We start from the raw sequence: 15,423 nt of genomic DNA, 5'->3' as shown, positions 1-15,423 counted from the left end.
CGTCATCCTACAATTTCAAAACAGCTTTAGTTTTGGGTTTGGTTGTGCCAATGGTAATTCCTCATTATTCCTTTCTCCGATTCAGTAAAAGTATTTGTTTACTTCTCCTTTTATAATCAGGGTCAAGTTAAAGTAATGTGCCAAAACGTATTGTAATGATGTAATGACAGATGACTAAGTCCCTGTCTGCGTCTAAAGCCAAGCCTGGGTGGCCTTAAAAACGTTCAATGCAGCCGTTTCTTTCTCAATATCAAATCATTTCTGGGTAAGTATTAAATACCTTACTGTGATGGTTAACAATTCAAATTGCCAAAAGAAAAAACTGATAAATAGCTGTTATTGGCAGAGGTTTGGAACTCTCTTGTTGGTTTATTAACTCATTTACCGCCTGTTTGAGGTCACCAGGCAGGCCAAAACGCCATCCTATCAAAACAGGCTGTTTTTTCACATGGTCTTTTCAAACAGCTCTTTTCCAACAGGCATTGTCATAATTTTCACAGTATTATTCCAACCTCAGTGAGAAAATATACACTACATGACCAAAAGTATGTATACAGATTTGTCCTTTGGACTGCCAGATTGTGAGGCATGATTCATCACTCCAGAGAATGCATTTCAACTGCTCCAGAGTCCAATGGCGGTGAGCTTTACACCACTCCAGCCAATCTAGGACAGATGATTTTTTACGCACTTCAGCACTCTGCGGTCCCGTCCGTTGAGGTTGTGTGGCCTAACACTTCGCGCCGAGCTGTTGTTGCTGCTAGATGTTTCCACTTCACAATAACAGCACTTACAGGTGACTGGGCAGCTCTAGCATGGCAGATATTTGACCAACTTGTTGGAAAGGTGGCATCCTATGGCGGTGCCACGTTTAAAGTCACTGAGCTCTTCGGTAAGGCCAATCTATTGCCAATGTATATTTTAGATTGGATGGTTGTGTGCTGAATTGTATACAACTGTCAGTAACAGGTGTGACTGAAATAGCCAAATCCACTAACTTGAAGTGGTGTCCACATACTTATAGTATATAAAAAACACAGGAAAATCATGTTTTTGACTGCACTGGGCCTTAAAGACATGCAAATCTATCTCAGGTTCTAATAGACCACAGTGTCATCCCACCAAACCATCTTCAGAGCGGACACCTAATTGAGATTTACTGGGGCGGCAGGGTAGCCTAGTGGTTAGAACGTTGTAACAGAAAGGTTGCAAGTTCGAATCCCCGAGCTGACAAAGTACAAATCTGTCGATCTGCCCCTGAACAAGGCAGTTAACCCACTGTTCCTAGGCCTTCATTGAAAATAAGAAATTGTTCTTAACTGACTTGCCTAGTTTTGTTCGAGTCCTAGTTGTATTGTATCACTACGACCCAGCTTCATTCCTGGTCAGGTAGTGTGGTGAGAAAACACTTGACACAGTTATTGCATTAACTGGCATTGGCCAATGGAATAATTGACCCACCAGTGAAGACTGATGAGGTTACAGCGATCATTCTCACACCAATTCATAATCTCCCCTCCTACAGTGTCACCTGGTGTTGTGTGTGTGTGTGTGTGTGTGTGTGTGTGTGTGTGTGTGTGTGTGTGTGTGTGTGTGTGTGTGTGTGTGTGTGTGTGTGTGTGTGTGTGTGTGTGTGTGTGTGTGTGTGTGTGTGTGTGTGTGTGTGTGTGTGTGTGTGTGTGTAGTGCCAGCTCCAGGCATAAGCGGTCGCTTAGGGCCCCAGGCTGCTAGTTGAGAGTTATAATAGAATACACAAGATGCATGTTTGAAATTTGGTTGTGAATTAGCAGTTTCTCTTGTTATGTCAGTCACTCAATTAGCCATGTCACCTAACAATTTTTGGGATTGGTAAATTAGTCTTGCCAGCTATCTAAACATGTAGTAATCATGGCCGAATACCGACCGGGCACGCAGGGCATTGATTTAGTTAGTCAATCTCACTCAATCCTTCACATGGCATATGGTCCTGGTAAAATGTGTAGAATTGCAGGAAATGTACTCTAAAAACTCTACACCCCACGGCAAAATGGGTGCAATTCTCACCTAGGGCCCCCAAAAGACAAGTGCCAGCCCTGTGTGTGTGTGTGTGTGTGTGTGTGTGTGTGTGTGTGTGTGTGTGTGTGTGTGTGTGTGTGTGTGTGTGTGTGTGTGTGTGTGTGTGTGTGTGTGTGTGTGTGTGTGTGTGTGTGTGTGTGTGTGTGTGTGTGTGTGTGTGTGTGTGTGTGTGTGTGTGTGTGTGTGTGTGTGTGTGTGTGTGTATTTTGTCTGACACTGGCTTTGTTGTCACTGAGACAGACATCTCTCAAGCAGGGTGTAACATACTTTACAGTAGGTTCAGTTCTCCAGGAAAGTCTAGTTTCCCCAATGGGAATATTAGGAGGGGAGAAATCAGAAATTAATGATCACACCCCAGGAATGTTATGTTGAAACCATTATCACAGACGGATTCACTGATTAGGATAAAACATATTTTGTCTAGCATCTGCCAAACCTTTATGAAGCATTGCAATATACAGTATCTCTTGGTCAGTCACTTTGGGAAAAAATCTGATAAAAGAAGAGAACAGTCATCAGTCTCAAACAGCATGAAACTATTTCACCTTTATTTAACTAGGCAAGTCAGTTAGGAACAAATTCTTATTTACAATGATGGCCTACCCCTCACAATGAGGGCCTACCCCTCACAATGACAGCCTACCCCTCACAATGACGGCCTAACCCTCACAATGAAGGCCTACCCCTCACAATGACGGCCTACCCCTCACAATGACGGCCTACCCCTCACAATGAGGGCCTACCCCTCACAATGATGGCCTACCCCTCACAATGACGGACTACCCCTCACAATGAAGGCCTAACCCTCACAATGACGGCCTACCCATCACAATGAGGGCCTACCCCTCACAATGACGGCCTACCCCTCACAATGACGGCCTACCCCTCACAATGACGGCCTACCCCTCACAATGACGGCCTAACCCTCACAATGACGGCCTACCCCTCACAATGACGGCCTACCCCTCACAATGACGGCCTACCCCTCACAATGACGGCCTAACCCTCACAATGACGGCCTAACCCTCACAATGACGGCCTACCCCTCACAATGACGGCCTGACCCTCACAATGACGGCCTACCCCTCACAATGACGGCCTACCCCTCACAATGAGGGCCTACCCCTCACAATGACGGCCTACCCCTCACAATGACGGACTACCCCTCACAATGAAGGCCTACCCCTCACAATGACGGCCTACCCCTCACAATGACGGCCTACCCCTCACAATGACGGCCTACCCCTCACAATGACGGCCTAACCCTCACAATGACGGCCTACCCCTCACAATGACGGCCTGACCCTCACAATGACGGCCTACCCCTCACAATGACGGCCTACCCCTCACAATGACGGCCTAACCCTCACAATGACGGCCTAACCCTCACAATGAGGGCCTACCCCTCACAATGACGGCCTACCCCTCACAATGACGGCCTACCCCGGCCAAACCCAAACCTGAATGATGCTGGGCCAATTGTGCGCCACCCCATGGGACTCCCAATCACGGCCAGTTGTGATACAGCCTGGATTCGAACCAGGGTCTGTAATGACGCCTCTAGCACTGAGATGCAGTGCCTTAGACCGCGGTGCCACTCTGGAGCCCCTAACTATGATAACTACAGTAAATAGCTAATAGAATGGCTACACAGACTATCTCAGTTACCCTTGTATTATATTTTTACACTCTGTGCACACTCACAGGGCCCTACACACGCACTCACAGGGCCCTACACACTCACTCACAGGGCCCTACACACTCACTCACAGGGCCCTACACACACACTCACAGGGCCCTACACACTCACTCACAGGGCCCTACACACTCACTCACAGGGCCCTACACACTCACTCACAGGGCCCTACACACACACTCACAGGGCCCTACACACGCACTCATAGGGCCCTACACACGCACTCACAGGGCCCTACACACTCACTCACAGGGCCCTACACACTCACTCACAGGGCCCTACACACACACTCACAGGGCCCTACACACGCACTCACAAGGCCCTACACACGCACTCACAGGGCCCTATACACGCACTCACAGGGCCCTACACACGCACTCACAGGGCACAAAACACAGACTCACAGGGCCCTACACACGCACTCACAGGGCCCTATACACGCACTCACAGGGCCCTACACATGCACTCACAGGGCACAAAACACAGACTCACAGGGCCCTACACACTCACTCACACACCGACACTCACACACATTTATCCTGACTCTACACACACCCACTCACATACAATCATCATATACGCTGCTGCTACTTGGTTTATCATATATCCTGATACTAGTCACCTTACCCCTATAAATACAGTACCTACATCTACATCGAGCCAGTATCCCTGCACATTGTAAATATGGTACAAGAACTGACTGACCCTCAATATATTATGCTCACTTACTTTAAAACGTGAAACTTACTCTGGGTCATCAGGGTAAAGACTATTCCCAGTATCCATATGGTTCTTCGTGCTCGTCCCCAAACAGCCCTGCTGCAATCTTAGAAAAAGAGTTCTCATAGGAGGTAAAACCCTTTTTAAGGGGTTCTAACTGGAACCTAAAAGGGTTCTTCAAAGGATTCTCCTATGGGGACAGCCAAAGAACCCTTTTAGGTTCTTGATATTATCTTTTTTTCTAAGAGTGTACGTATGTCAGGCTCTGCTGTGAGCAGTTCCGCAAGAATGACCACAGCAACGCACTGAGCAGCACGTCATTCAAAGCCCAGAGGTGGCCCTCAGATAAAGACATCGGGGCCACAGCTCACTCTACTCCTGGCGGCTCTGAATGGGAGCTGGGCAGACAGGCTCAGGTTACCAGAGGCACTGTGTGACTTTTACCATATGAATGAAGCAAACGTTTTCAGGGAAGGGGGGGGGGGGTTGTTTCCCGAGCTGCAGATGGTGGATTCTCTTTGTCACCAGGGTCTGGTTGTCAGTCATGCCAGACAGAATGCATTAAATGGACTGACTCCATTAGAGCTAATGAGTTGTAGGTCAGTGGTTGTGGGTGGGCCGCGCTATTCTGAACTAACAAACCACATCAATGACTGGGTGTAATTCCTCTACAGTGACACAGCAAAAAAGGCATGTTTATCGTTGCATGCATATTCAGCATACAGATTAAGAACCATGGTGCCTTCCACAGAGTCTTAAACAGTATTCTGGTCATGGTGTAACTTTACTACATGGTCTCAAAGATTCAGGGAATGTTATGCAACTGAAAACAAGAAGGGTGTAGCAGAATCTTTCATTAAAGATTTCTATATTAGTTTGGCAAAATGTGTCTTCCCCTGTGAGAAAGACAAACATGGCTATTATACACTGAGTATACAAAACATTAAGAAAACCTGCTCTTTCCATGACATAGACTGACCAGGTGAATCCAGATTCCTTATTGATGTCACTTGTTAAATTCACTTCCACCCAAAAGACATCCAGCCAACTTGACACAACTGTGGGAAGCATTGGAGTCAACAAAGGCCAGCATCCCTATGGAACGCTTCCGACACCTTGTAGAGTCCATGCCCGACGAACAGAGGCTGTTCTGAGGGCAAAAGGGGGTGTATCAGGAAGTTGTTTTTATGTTTTGTCCACTCAGTGTATACAGTAGGATAGAAATCTTTCAAGGTTTAAGGCTATTGAGCTGATGCTGCACTGACAATCTGCATTACTTGTGTCTCCTTTCTGATCGTGACTATGAACTCGCAGCACAAAGCTGTATTCTGTAGATATTCTCTGGGAAGATATTACAACCATCTCTGCTAAATTCTTTGCCTCTTCATCCATACATACCGCAAATGTGTCAAACCTCAGGAAAACTACTGTCTGGTGTGGTGTGTCTACTGTAGCTGTTGTGTGCCTGTGTGTTCTATAGGGATGAGTATGTGTGTTCTGTGTTCTAACGGGATGAGTATGTGTGTTCTATAGGGATGAGTATGTGTGTTCTGTGTTCTATAGGGATGAGCATGTGTGTTCTATAGGGATGAGCATGTGTGTTCTATAGGGACGAGCATGTGTGTTCTATAGGGATGAGCATGTGTGTTCTATAGGGATGAGCATGTGTGTTCTATAGGGACGAGTATGTGTGTTCTATAGGGATGAGCATGTGTGTTCTATAGGGATGAGCATGTGTGTTCTATAGGGATGAGCATGCGTGTTCTATAGGGATGAGCATGTGTGTTCTATAGGGATGAGCATGTGTGTTCTATAGGGATGAGTATGTGTGTTCTATAGGGATGAGCATGTGTGTTCTATTGGGACGAGTATGTGTGTTCTATAGGGACGAGCATGTGTGTTCTATAGGGATGAGCATGTGTGTTCTATAGGGATGAGCATGTGTGTTCTATAGGGACGAGTATGTGTGTTCTATAGGGATGAGTATGTGTGTTCTATAGGGACGAGTATGTGTGTTCTATAGGGACGAGTATGTGTGTTCTATAGGGACGAGTATGTGTGTTCTATAGGGATGAGCATGTGTGTTCTATAGGGACGAGTATGTGTGTTCTATAGGGATGAGTATGTGTGTTCTATAGGGATGAGTATGTGTGTTCTATAGGGATGAGTATGTGTGTTCTATAGGGATGAGTATGTGTGTTCTATAGGGATGAGTATGTGTGTTCTATAGGGATGAGTATGTGTGTTCTATAGGGATGAGCATGTGTGTTCTATAGGGATGAGTATGTGTGTTCTATAGGGATGAGTATGTGTGTTCTATAGGGATGAGTATGTGTGTTCTATAGGGATAAGCATGTGTGTTCTATAGGGATGAGTATGTGTGTTCTATAGGGATGAGTATGTGTGTTCTATAGGGATAAGCATGTGTGTTCTATAGGGACGAGTATGTGTGTTCTATTGGGACGAGTATGTGTGTTCTATAGGGACGAGTATGTGTGTTCTATAGAGATGAGCATGTGTGTTCTATAGGGATGAGTATGTGAGTTCTATAGGGATGAGTATGTGTGTTATTTGTTCTATAGGGATGAGTGTGTGTGTGTTATGTGTTCTATGGGGATGAGTGTGTGTGTTCTGTATGGATGAGTATGTGTGTTATGTGTTCTATAGGGATGAGTATGTGTGTTATGTGTTCTATAGGGATGAGTATGTGTTCTGTATTTCTAGTGGCAGTTAGACTGTGTGACAGTAACAAGGTGTTGATGGAGAGGAGCTGTGTGGTGTGTAACTAGCTCTCTCTCTCTCTCTGCCCACATGGCTCTGCACCTTCCTTACAACACTGCCTCTAGGAAAGGGGGTGTAGAGGGACTACACTGCAATGTATTTATTTTACCAGTCATACCGAGACAAAGGTCTCATTTAGATGAGCCCTGGAATGTATTGGAGATTCCTACGGGAGCAACACCGAGAGAGGGTTGAGTGTTATGTTCACAGATCTGAGAAAATGGCTGTGGCATAGTCATTGAGTTTAATACTCAAAGACCCAAATCTAGTTCCCAGTTTTCAGATGGGAAACACTAATACAGACAGTATACCACCTCAGCACGTAGGGATAATGTGCTGTTATGTCTCACTGTGGTTCCAAGGAAACCTGTTTTCTATAAACCTGTGGATTCCATACTGTACAATAAAACCCACAGGTCCAACACCGTACCATAAAACCCACAGGTCCAACACCGTACCATAAAACCCACAGGTCCAACACCGTACCATAAAACCCACAGGTCCAACACCGTACCATAAAACCCACAGGTCCAACAGCGTACCATAAAACCCACAGGTCCAACACCGTACCATAAAACCCACAGGTCCAACACCGTACCATAAAACCCACAGGTCCAACACCGTACCATAAAACCCACAGGTCCAACACCGTACCATAAAACCCACAGGTCCAACACCGTACCATAAAACCCACAGGTCCAACACCGTACCATAAAACCCACAGGTCCAACACCGTACCATAAAACCCACAGGTCCAACACCGTACCATAAAACCCACAGGTCCAACACCGTAGCATAAAACCCACAGGTCCAACCCCGTACCATAAAACCCACAGGTCCAACTCCGTACCATAAAACCCACAGGTCCAACTCCGTACAATAAAATCCACAGGTCCAACACCATACCATAAAACCCACAGGTCCAACTCCGTACCATAAAACCCACAGGTCCAACACCGTACCATAAAACCCACAGGTCCAACACCGTACCATAAAACCCACAGGTCCAACACCGTACCATAAAACCCACAGGTCCAACAGCGTACCATAAAACCCACAGGTCCAACACCGTACCATAAAACCCACAGGTCCAACACCGTACCATAAAACCCACAGGTCCAACTCCGTACCATAAAACCCACAGGTCCAACTCCGTACCATAAAACCCACAGGTCCAACACCGTACCATAAAACCCACAGGTCCAACACTGTACCATAAAACCCACAGATCCAACTCCGTACCATAAAACCCACAGGTCCAACACCGTACCATAAAACCCACAGGTCCAACTCCGTACCATAAAACCCACAGGTCCAACTTCGTACCATAAAACCCACAGGTCCAACACCGTACCATAAAACCCACAGGTCCAACTCCGTACCATAAAACCCACAGGTCCAACTCCGTACCATAAAACCCACAGGTCCAACACCGTACCATAAAACCCACAGGGTACCATAAAACCCACAGGTCCAACTCCGTACCATAAAACCCACAGGTCCAACACCGTACCATAAAACCCACAGGTCCAACTCCGTACCATAAAACCCACAGGTCCAACACCGTACCATAAAACCCACAGGTCCAACTCCGTACCATAAAACCCACAGGTCCAACTTCGTACCATAAAACCCACAGGTCCAACACCATACCATAAAACCCACAGGTCCAACTCCGTACCATAAAACCCACAGGTCCAACTCCGTACCATAAAACCCACAGGTCCAACACCGTACCATAAAACCCACAGGTCCAACTCCGTACCATAAAACCCACAGGTCCAACTCCGTACCATAAAACCCACAGGTCCAACACCGTACCATAAAACCCACAGGTCCAACTCCGTACCATAAAACCCAACACGTAGTCCATCCTGTGTATCAGGTGTATGTATGTAACGGTGTCATTATAACACACTGGCCTTTCCTGTGTTTAGAATGGCTTGCTGGACTGCTTTACCAACCCTGTGTATGACACTACAGCGCAGAAGGAAAATAATACTAAAGCTCTACCTCGCTTTTCAACCAAGGTGCATGAAATGAAAGATGAAGCTGAGGATAAAAACTAATATTCACCTAGTTTTGGTAGGACTATCGAAGTGAGCTTATCAAATGATGTGCTTTGGTCGCATGTCTTCATCTCTCTCTCCCTCGGCAGGGGCCAGGGCCGAGCTGGGGGCCACAGAGAGCTAGAAGAACAGGCCTGATGGCAGGAGCCTGGAAGGCAGTCCGCTCTGAACACGTGCTCTAGGAGCCCGCCCCGCCTGGGGCCACAATTCCTGGGGAAGAAACACGGCACAGGTGAGCAAAGCAAGATGGGTGTTCTCATATCTTCAAACCAATTCAAATAACTTTATTTTCAAAAACCTTCTCATGAGAAAAGTGACATGCAAAACTCAATTAAGATCTCTGTGCGAGTGACAATCTCAAAAAAGGTTCACCTGGTCAGAGTATTTTCCCTGGTCAGAGTATTTTCCCTGGTCAGTCAGAGTATTTCACCTGGTCAGAGTATTTCACCTGGTCAGAGTATTTCACCTGGTCAGAGTATTTTCCCTGGTCAGAGTATTTTCCCTGGTCAGAGTATTTCACCTGGTCAGAGTATTTCACCTGGTCAGAGTATTTTCCCTGGTCAGAGTATTTCACCTGGTCAGAGTATTTCCCTGGTCAGAGTATTTTCCCTGGTCAGAGTATTTTCCCTGGTCAGAGTATTTCACCTGGTCAGAGTATTTTCCCTGGTCAGAGTATTTCACCTGGTCAGAGTATTTTCCCTGGTCAGAGTATTTCACCTGGTCAGAGTATTTTCCCTGGTCAGAGTATTTCACCTGGTCAGAGTATTTTCCCTGGTCAGAGTATTTTCCCTGGTCAGAGTATTTCACCTGGTCAGAGTATTTTCCCTGGTCAGAGTATTTTCCCTGGTCAGGTGGTCACTATAAAACCTCCTGGTGTAGAGTTAGAGATAAAGTACAAAACACTAGTGACACGTTCAATGCCACCGCAAGAGTAAACATGTTTTCTATCTGCACAGTACGAGGAAAACACAGGGAGTGAGCTGTGATTACCAGTAAGCAGACAACCACACAGCTGTTGTATCTCTGAATCAATGTATGATACAGCCATCACACTCAGCCTGAGCCATCACACTGAGCCCACATCATATTCCTCAAGCTACCTTTCTCCATGGATGAATAGGACAGAGTTTCTCTCCTATTCTGAAACCAGTCTGCTATATTCTAAGCTCCAAAGAAGTAAAATCCAAGTTTCCAGCCTTTAGGTTCTCAGATGTCAGTAAGTGTCGAGAGGACTTGAACCGGATTTGATCCCAAATGTTGAAGTCTGGGTGTGTGTGTATTAGATCCCTAATGTTGACATCTGTGTTCGTGTGTGTGTGTGTGTGTGTGTGTGTGTGTGTGTGTGTGTGTGTGTGTGTGTGTGTGTGTGTGTGTGTGTGTGTGTGTGTGTGTGTGTGTGTGTGTGTGTGTGTGTGTGTGTGTGTGTGTGTGTGTGTGTGTGTGTGTGTGTGTGTGTGTGTGTGTGTGTGTGTGTGTGTGTGTGTGTGTGTGAGTGAGTGAGTGAGTGAGTGAGTGAGTGAGTGAGTGAGTGAGTGAGTGAGTGAGTGAGTGAGTGAGTGAGTGAGTGAGTGAGTGAGTGAGTGAGTGAGTGATCACTAATGTTGACATCTGTGTATACATTTGATCCCTATTGTTGACGTCTGTGTGTGTGTGTATATATTTGATCCCTAATGTGTATGTCTGTGTGCGTGTGTGTGTATTTGATCCCTAATGTGTATGTCTGTGTGCGTGTGTGTGTATTTGATCCCTAATGTTGACGTCTGTGTGCGTGTGTGTTCGTCAGTGTGTGTGTTTGTGTGTACACGTGTGTGTATATTTGATCACTAATGTTGATGTCTGTGTGTGAGCGTGTGTGTGTGTGTATTTGATGGTGAAATCTGTGTGTGTGTGTGTGTGTGTACACTTGATACGTAATGTTGACGTCGGTGTGTGTGTGTGTGTATTTGATCCCCAATGTTGACGTGTGTGTGTGTGTGTGTGTATTTGATCCCCAATGTTGACGTGTGTGTGTGTGTGTGTGTGTGTGTGTGTGTGTGTGTGTGTGTGTGTGTGTGTGTGTGTGTGTGTGTGTGTGTGTGTGTGTGTGTGTGTGTGTGTGTGTGTGTGTGTGTGTGTGTGTGTGTGTGTGTGTGTATTTGATCCCCAATGTTGATGTCTGTGTACGTGTGTGTTTGTGAGTGTGTGTGTATTTGATCACGAATGTTGATGTCTGTGTGTGTGTGTGTGTGTGTGTGTGTGTGTGTGTGTGTGTGTGTGTGTGTGTGTGTGTGTGTGTGTGTGTGTGTGTGTGTGTGTGTGTGTGTGTGTGTGTGTGTGTGTGTGTGTGTATTTGATGCTGAAATCTGTGTGTGTGTGTGTGTGTGTACACTTGATACGTAATGTTGACGTCGGTGTGTGTGTGTGTGTATTTGATCCCCAATGTTGACGTGTGTGTGTGTGTGTGTGTATTTGATCCCCAATGTTGACGTGTGTGTGTGTGTGTGTGTGTGTGTGTGTGTGTGTGTGTGTGTGTGTGTGTGTGTGTGTGTGTGTGTGTGTGTGTGTGTGTGTGTGTGTGTGTGTGTGTGTGTGTGTGTGTGTGTGTGTGTGTGTATTTGATCCCCAATGTTGATGTCTGTGTACGTGTGTGTTTGTGAGTGTGTGTGTATTTGATCACGAATGTTGATGTCTGTGTGTGTGTGTGTGTGTGTGTGTGTGTGTGTGTGTGTGTGTGTGTGTGTGTGTGTGTGTGTGTGTGTGTGTGTGTGTGTGTGTGTGTGTGTGTGTGTGTGTGTGTGTGTGTGCGTGCGGGTGCGTGCGTGCGTGCGTGCGGATTTGATCATTAATATTGACGTGTGTGTTTATTTCATCCCTAATGTTGGCGTCTGTATGTGTGTGTGAACCTTAATGTTGAAGTCTGTGTGTGTGTCTGTTTGTGTGTGTCTGTTTGTGTGTGTGGGTGTATTTGATCCCTAATGTTGACATGTGTGTGTGTGTTTATTTGATCATTAATGTTGACGTTTGTGTGTGTGTGTGTGTGTATTTGATCCCTAATGTTGACGTGTGTGTGTGTATTTGTTCCCTAATGTTGATGTGTTTGTGTGTGTGTATGTGTACGCATTTGATCCCTAATGTTGACGTGTGTGTGTGTGTGTATTTGTTCCCTAATGTTGACGTGTGTGTGTGTGTGGTTGCTCCCTCATGTTGACGTGTGTGTGTGTGGTTGATCCCTCATGTTGACGTGTGTGTGTGTGTACGTATTTGATCCCTAATGTTGACGTGTGTGTGTGTGTGTGGTTGATCCCTAATGTTGACGTGTGTGTGTGTGTGTGGTTGATCCCTAATGTTGACGTGTGTGTGTGTGTGTTTTTGTTCCCTAATGTTGATGTGTGTGTGTGTGTGTGGTTGATCCCTAATGTTGACGTGTGTGTGTGTACGCATTCGATCCCTAATGTTGATGTGTGTGTGTGTGTGTGTGGTTGATCCCTCATGTTGACGTGTGTGTGTACGTATTTGATCCCTAATGTTGACGTGTGTGTGTGTGTGTACGTATTTGTTCCCTAATGTTGACGTGTGTATGTGTACGTATTTGATCCCTAATGTTGACGTGTGTATGTGTACGTATTTGATCCCTAATGTTGACGTGTGTATGTGTACGTATTTGTTCCCTAATGTTGACGTGTGTATGTGTACGTATTTGAACCCTAATTTTCACGTCTGTGTGTGTATGTGTGTTTGTGTATTTGTTCCCTAATGTTGATGTCTGTGTGTGTGTGTGTGTATTCATCCCTAATGTTGACATGTTTGTGTGTGTGTATCTGTGTGTATTTGATCATTAATGTTGACGTATGTGTGTGTGTATTTGTGAATTTGATCCCTATTGTTGACGTGTGTGTGTGTGTGTGTGTGTGTGTGTGTGTGTGTGTGTGTGTGTGTGTGTGTGTGTGTGTGTGTGTGTGTGTGTGTGTGTGTGTGTGTGTGTGTGTGTGTGTGTGTGTGTGTGTGTGTGTGTATTTTACCCCTGATGTTTACGGGTGTTTCTGTGTGTATTTTATCAGTATTGTTGACATCTGTGTGTGTGTGTGTGTGTATATTTGATCCATAATGTTGATGCCTCTGTGTGAGTGTGTGTTAGTATTTGATCCAAAATGTTGACGTGTGTGTGTATTTGATCATTCATATTGACGTCTGTTTGTGTGTGTGTGTGTGTTTGATCCCTGATGTTGACGTCTGTTTGTGTGTGTGTGTGTATTTGATCCCTAATGTTGACGTGTGTTTCTGTGTGTATTTTATCAGTAATGTTGATGTCTGTGTGTGTGTGTGTGTGTGTGTGTGTGTGTGTGTGTGTGTGTGTGTGTGTGTGTGTGTGTGTGTGTGTGTGTGTGTGTGTGTGTGTGTGTGTGTGTGTGTGTGTGTGTGTGTGTGTGTGTGTGTATTTGATACAAAATGTTGACGTCTCTGTGTGTGTGTGTGTGTGTGTGTGTGTGTGTGTGTGTGTGTGTGTGTGTGTGTGTGTGTGTGTGTGTGTGTGTGTGTGTGTGTGTGTGTGTGTGTGTGTGTGTGTGTGTGTGTGTATTTGATACAAAATGTTGACGTCTCTCTCTGTGTGTGTGTGTATTTGATACAAAATATTGACGTCTCTGTGTGTGTGTGTATTTGATACAAAATGTTGACGTCTCTGTGTGTGTGTGTGTGTATTTGATCCCTGATGTTGACGTGTGTGTGTGTGTGTGTGTGTGTGTGTGTATTTGATGTGATGTGTGTGTGTGTGTGTGTGTGTGTGTGTGTGTGTGTGTGTGTGTGTGTGTGTGTGTGTGTGTGTGTGTGTGTGTGTGTGTGTGTGTGTGTGTGTGTGTGTGTGTGTGTATTTGACCCCTGATGTTTACATATGTTTCTGTGTGTATTTTATCAGTATTGTTGACATCTGTGTGTGTGTGTATATTTGATCCATAATGTTGATGTCTCTGTGTGTGTGTGTGTGTGTGTGTGTGTGTATTTGACCCCTGATGTTTACGTGTGTGTTTCTGTGTGTATTTTATCAGTAATGTTGACATCTGTGTGTGTGTGTATATCTGATCCATAAAGTTGATGTCTCTGTGTGAGTGTGTGTTAGTATTTGATCCAAAATATTGACGTGTGTGTGTTTGATCATCCATATTGACGTCTGTTTGTGTGTGTGTGTATTTGATCCCTGATGTTGACATCTCTGTGTGTGTGTGTGTGTGCATTTGATCCATATTGTTGACATCTGTGTATGTGTGTGTATTTGATCATTAATGTTGACGTCTGTTTGTGTGTGTATTTGTTCCCTAATTTTGACGTGTGTGTGTTTTTGATCCCTGATGTTTACGTAATATAATAATAATAATAATAATAATATATGCCATTTAGCAGACGCTTTTATCCAAAGCGACTTACAGTCATGTGTGCATACATTCTACGTATGGGTGGTCCCGGGGATCGAACCCCCTACCCTGGCGTTACAAGCGCCATGCTCTACCAACTGAGCTACTGAAGGACCACGTATGTGTGTTTGTGTGTATTTGATCTCTAATGTTGACGTGTGTGTGTTTGTTTCATCCCTAATGTTGGTGTCTGTGTCTGTGTGTGTGTGTATTTGATCCCTAATGTTGACGTCTGTGTGTGTGTGTGCATTTGAGCCCTAATGTTGGTGTGTGTGCACGCGTGTGTGTATTTGTTCCCTAATGTTGACGTCTGTGTGTGTGTGTATTTGATCCCTGATATTTACATGTGTGTGTGTGTGTGTGTGTATTTGATCCATAATGTTGACGTCTGTGTGTGTGTGTGTGTGTGTGTGTGTGTGTGTGTGTGTGTGTGTGTGTGTGTGTGTGTGTGTGTGTGTGTGTGTGTGTGTGTGTGTGTGTGTGTGTGTGTGTGTGTGTATTTGATCCATAATGTTGACGTGTGTGTGTGTGTGTGTGTGTGGGGAGGGGTGTGTGTGTGCATTTGATCCCTGATGTTGACGTGTGTGTGTGTTTGTGTATTTGATCCCTAATGTTGACGTCTGTTTGTGTGTGTGTGTTTTATTTAATGTTGACGTATGTGTGTTTGTGTGATTTTGATCTACAATGTTGACGTGTTTGAGTGTGTGTATATTTGTTC

At 45.3% G+C, this 15,423-nt stretch overlaps 2 protein-coding genes across 2 annotated transcripts in view; both read left to right on the top strand.

Annotated features, from left to right (window-relative positions):
- The window catches only part of LOC124004197 (octapeptide-repeat protein T2-like), a 35,921-nt gene extending 31,013 nt beyond the window's left edge, over positions 1-4,908 (top strand). Inside the window, exon 6 of the mRNA XM_046312960.1 lies at positions 4,720-4,908. Coding sequence (XP_046168916.1) covers positions 4,720-4,908 — 189 coding nt within the window. The remainder of the gene's footprint in view (positions 1-4,719) is intronic.
- LOC124004234 (nerve growth factor-like) overlaps positions 1-15,423 on the top strand; it is a 41,466-nt gene that overhangs the window by 24,503 nt on the left and 1,540 nt on the right. Inside the window, exon 2 of the mRNA XM_046313003.1 lies at positions 9,411-9,553. The gene's annotated coding sequence lies outside the window, so the exon portion shown is untranslated. The remainder of the gene's footprint in view (positions 1-9,410; positions 9,554-15,423) is intronic.

The sequence above is a fragment of the Oncorhynchus gorbuscha genome, linkage group LG18, assembly GCF_021184085.1.
Source record: "Oncorhynchus gorbuscha isolate QuinsamMale2020 ecotype Even-year linkage group LG18, OgorEven_v1.0, whole genome shotgun sequence".
Lineage (NCBI taxonomy): Eukaryota > Metazoa > Chordata > Actinopteri > Salmoniformes > Salmonidae > Oncorhynchus > Oncorhynchus gorbuscha.
Note: the sequence above shows the minus strand (reverse complement) of the source record. Positions and strands in the feature narration are given on the sequence as shown.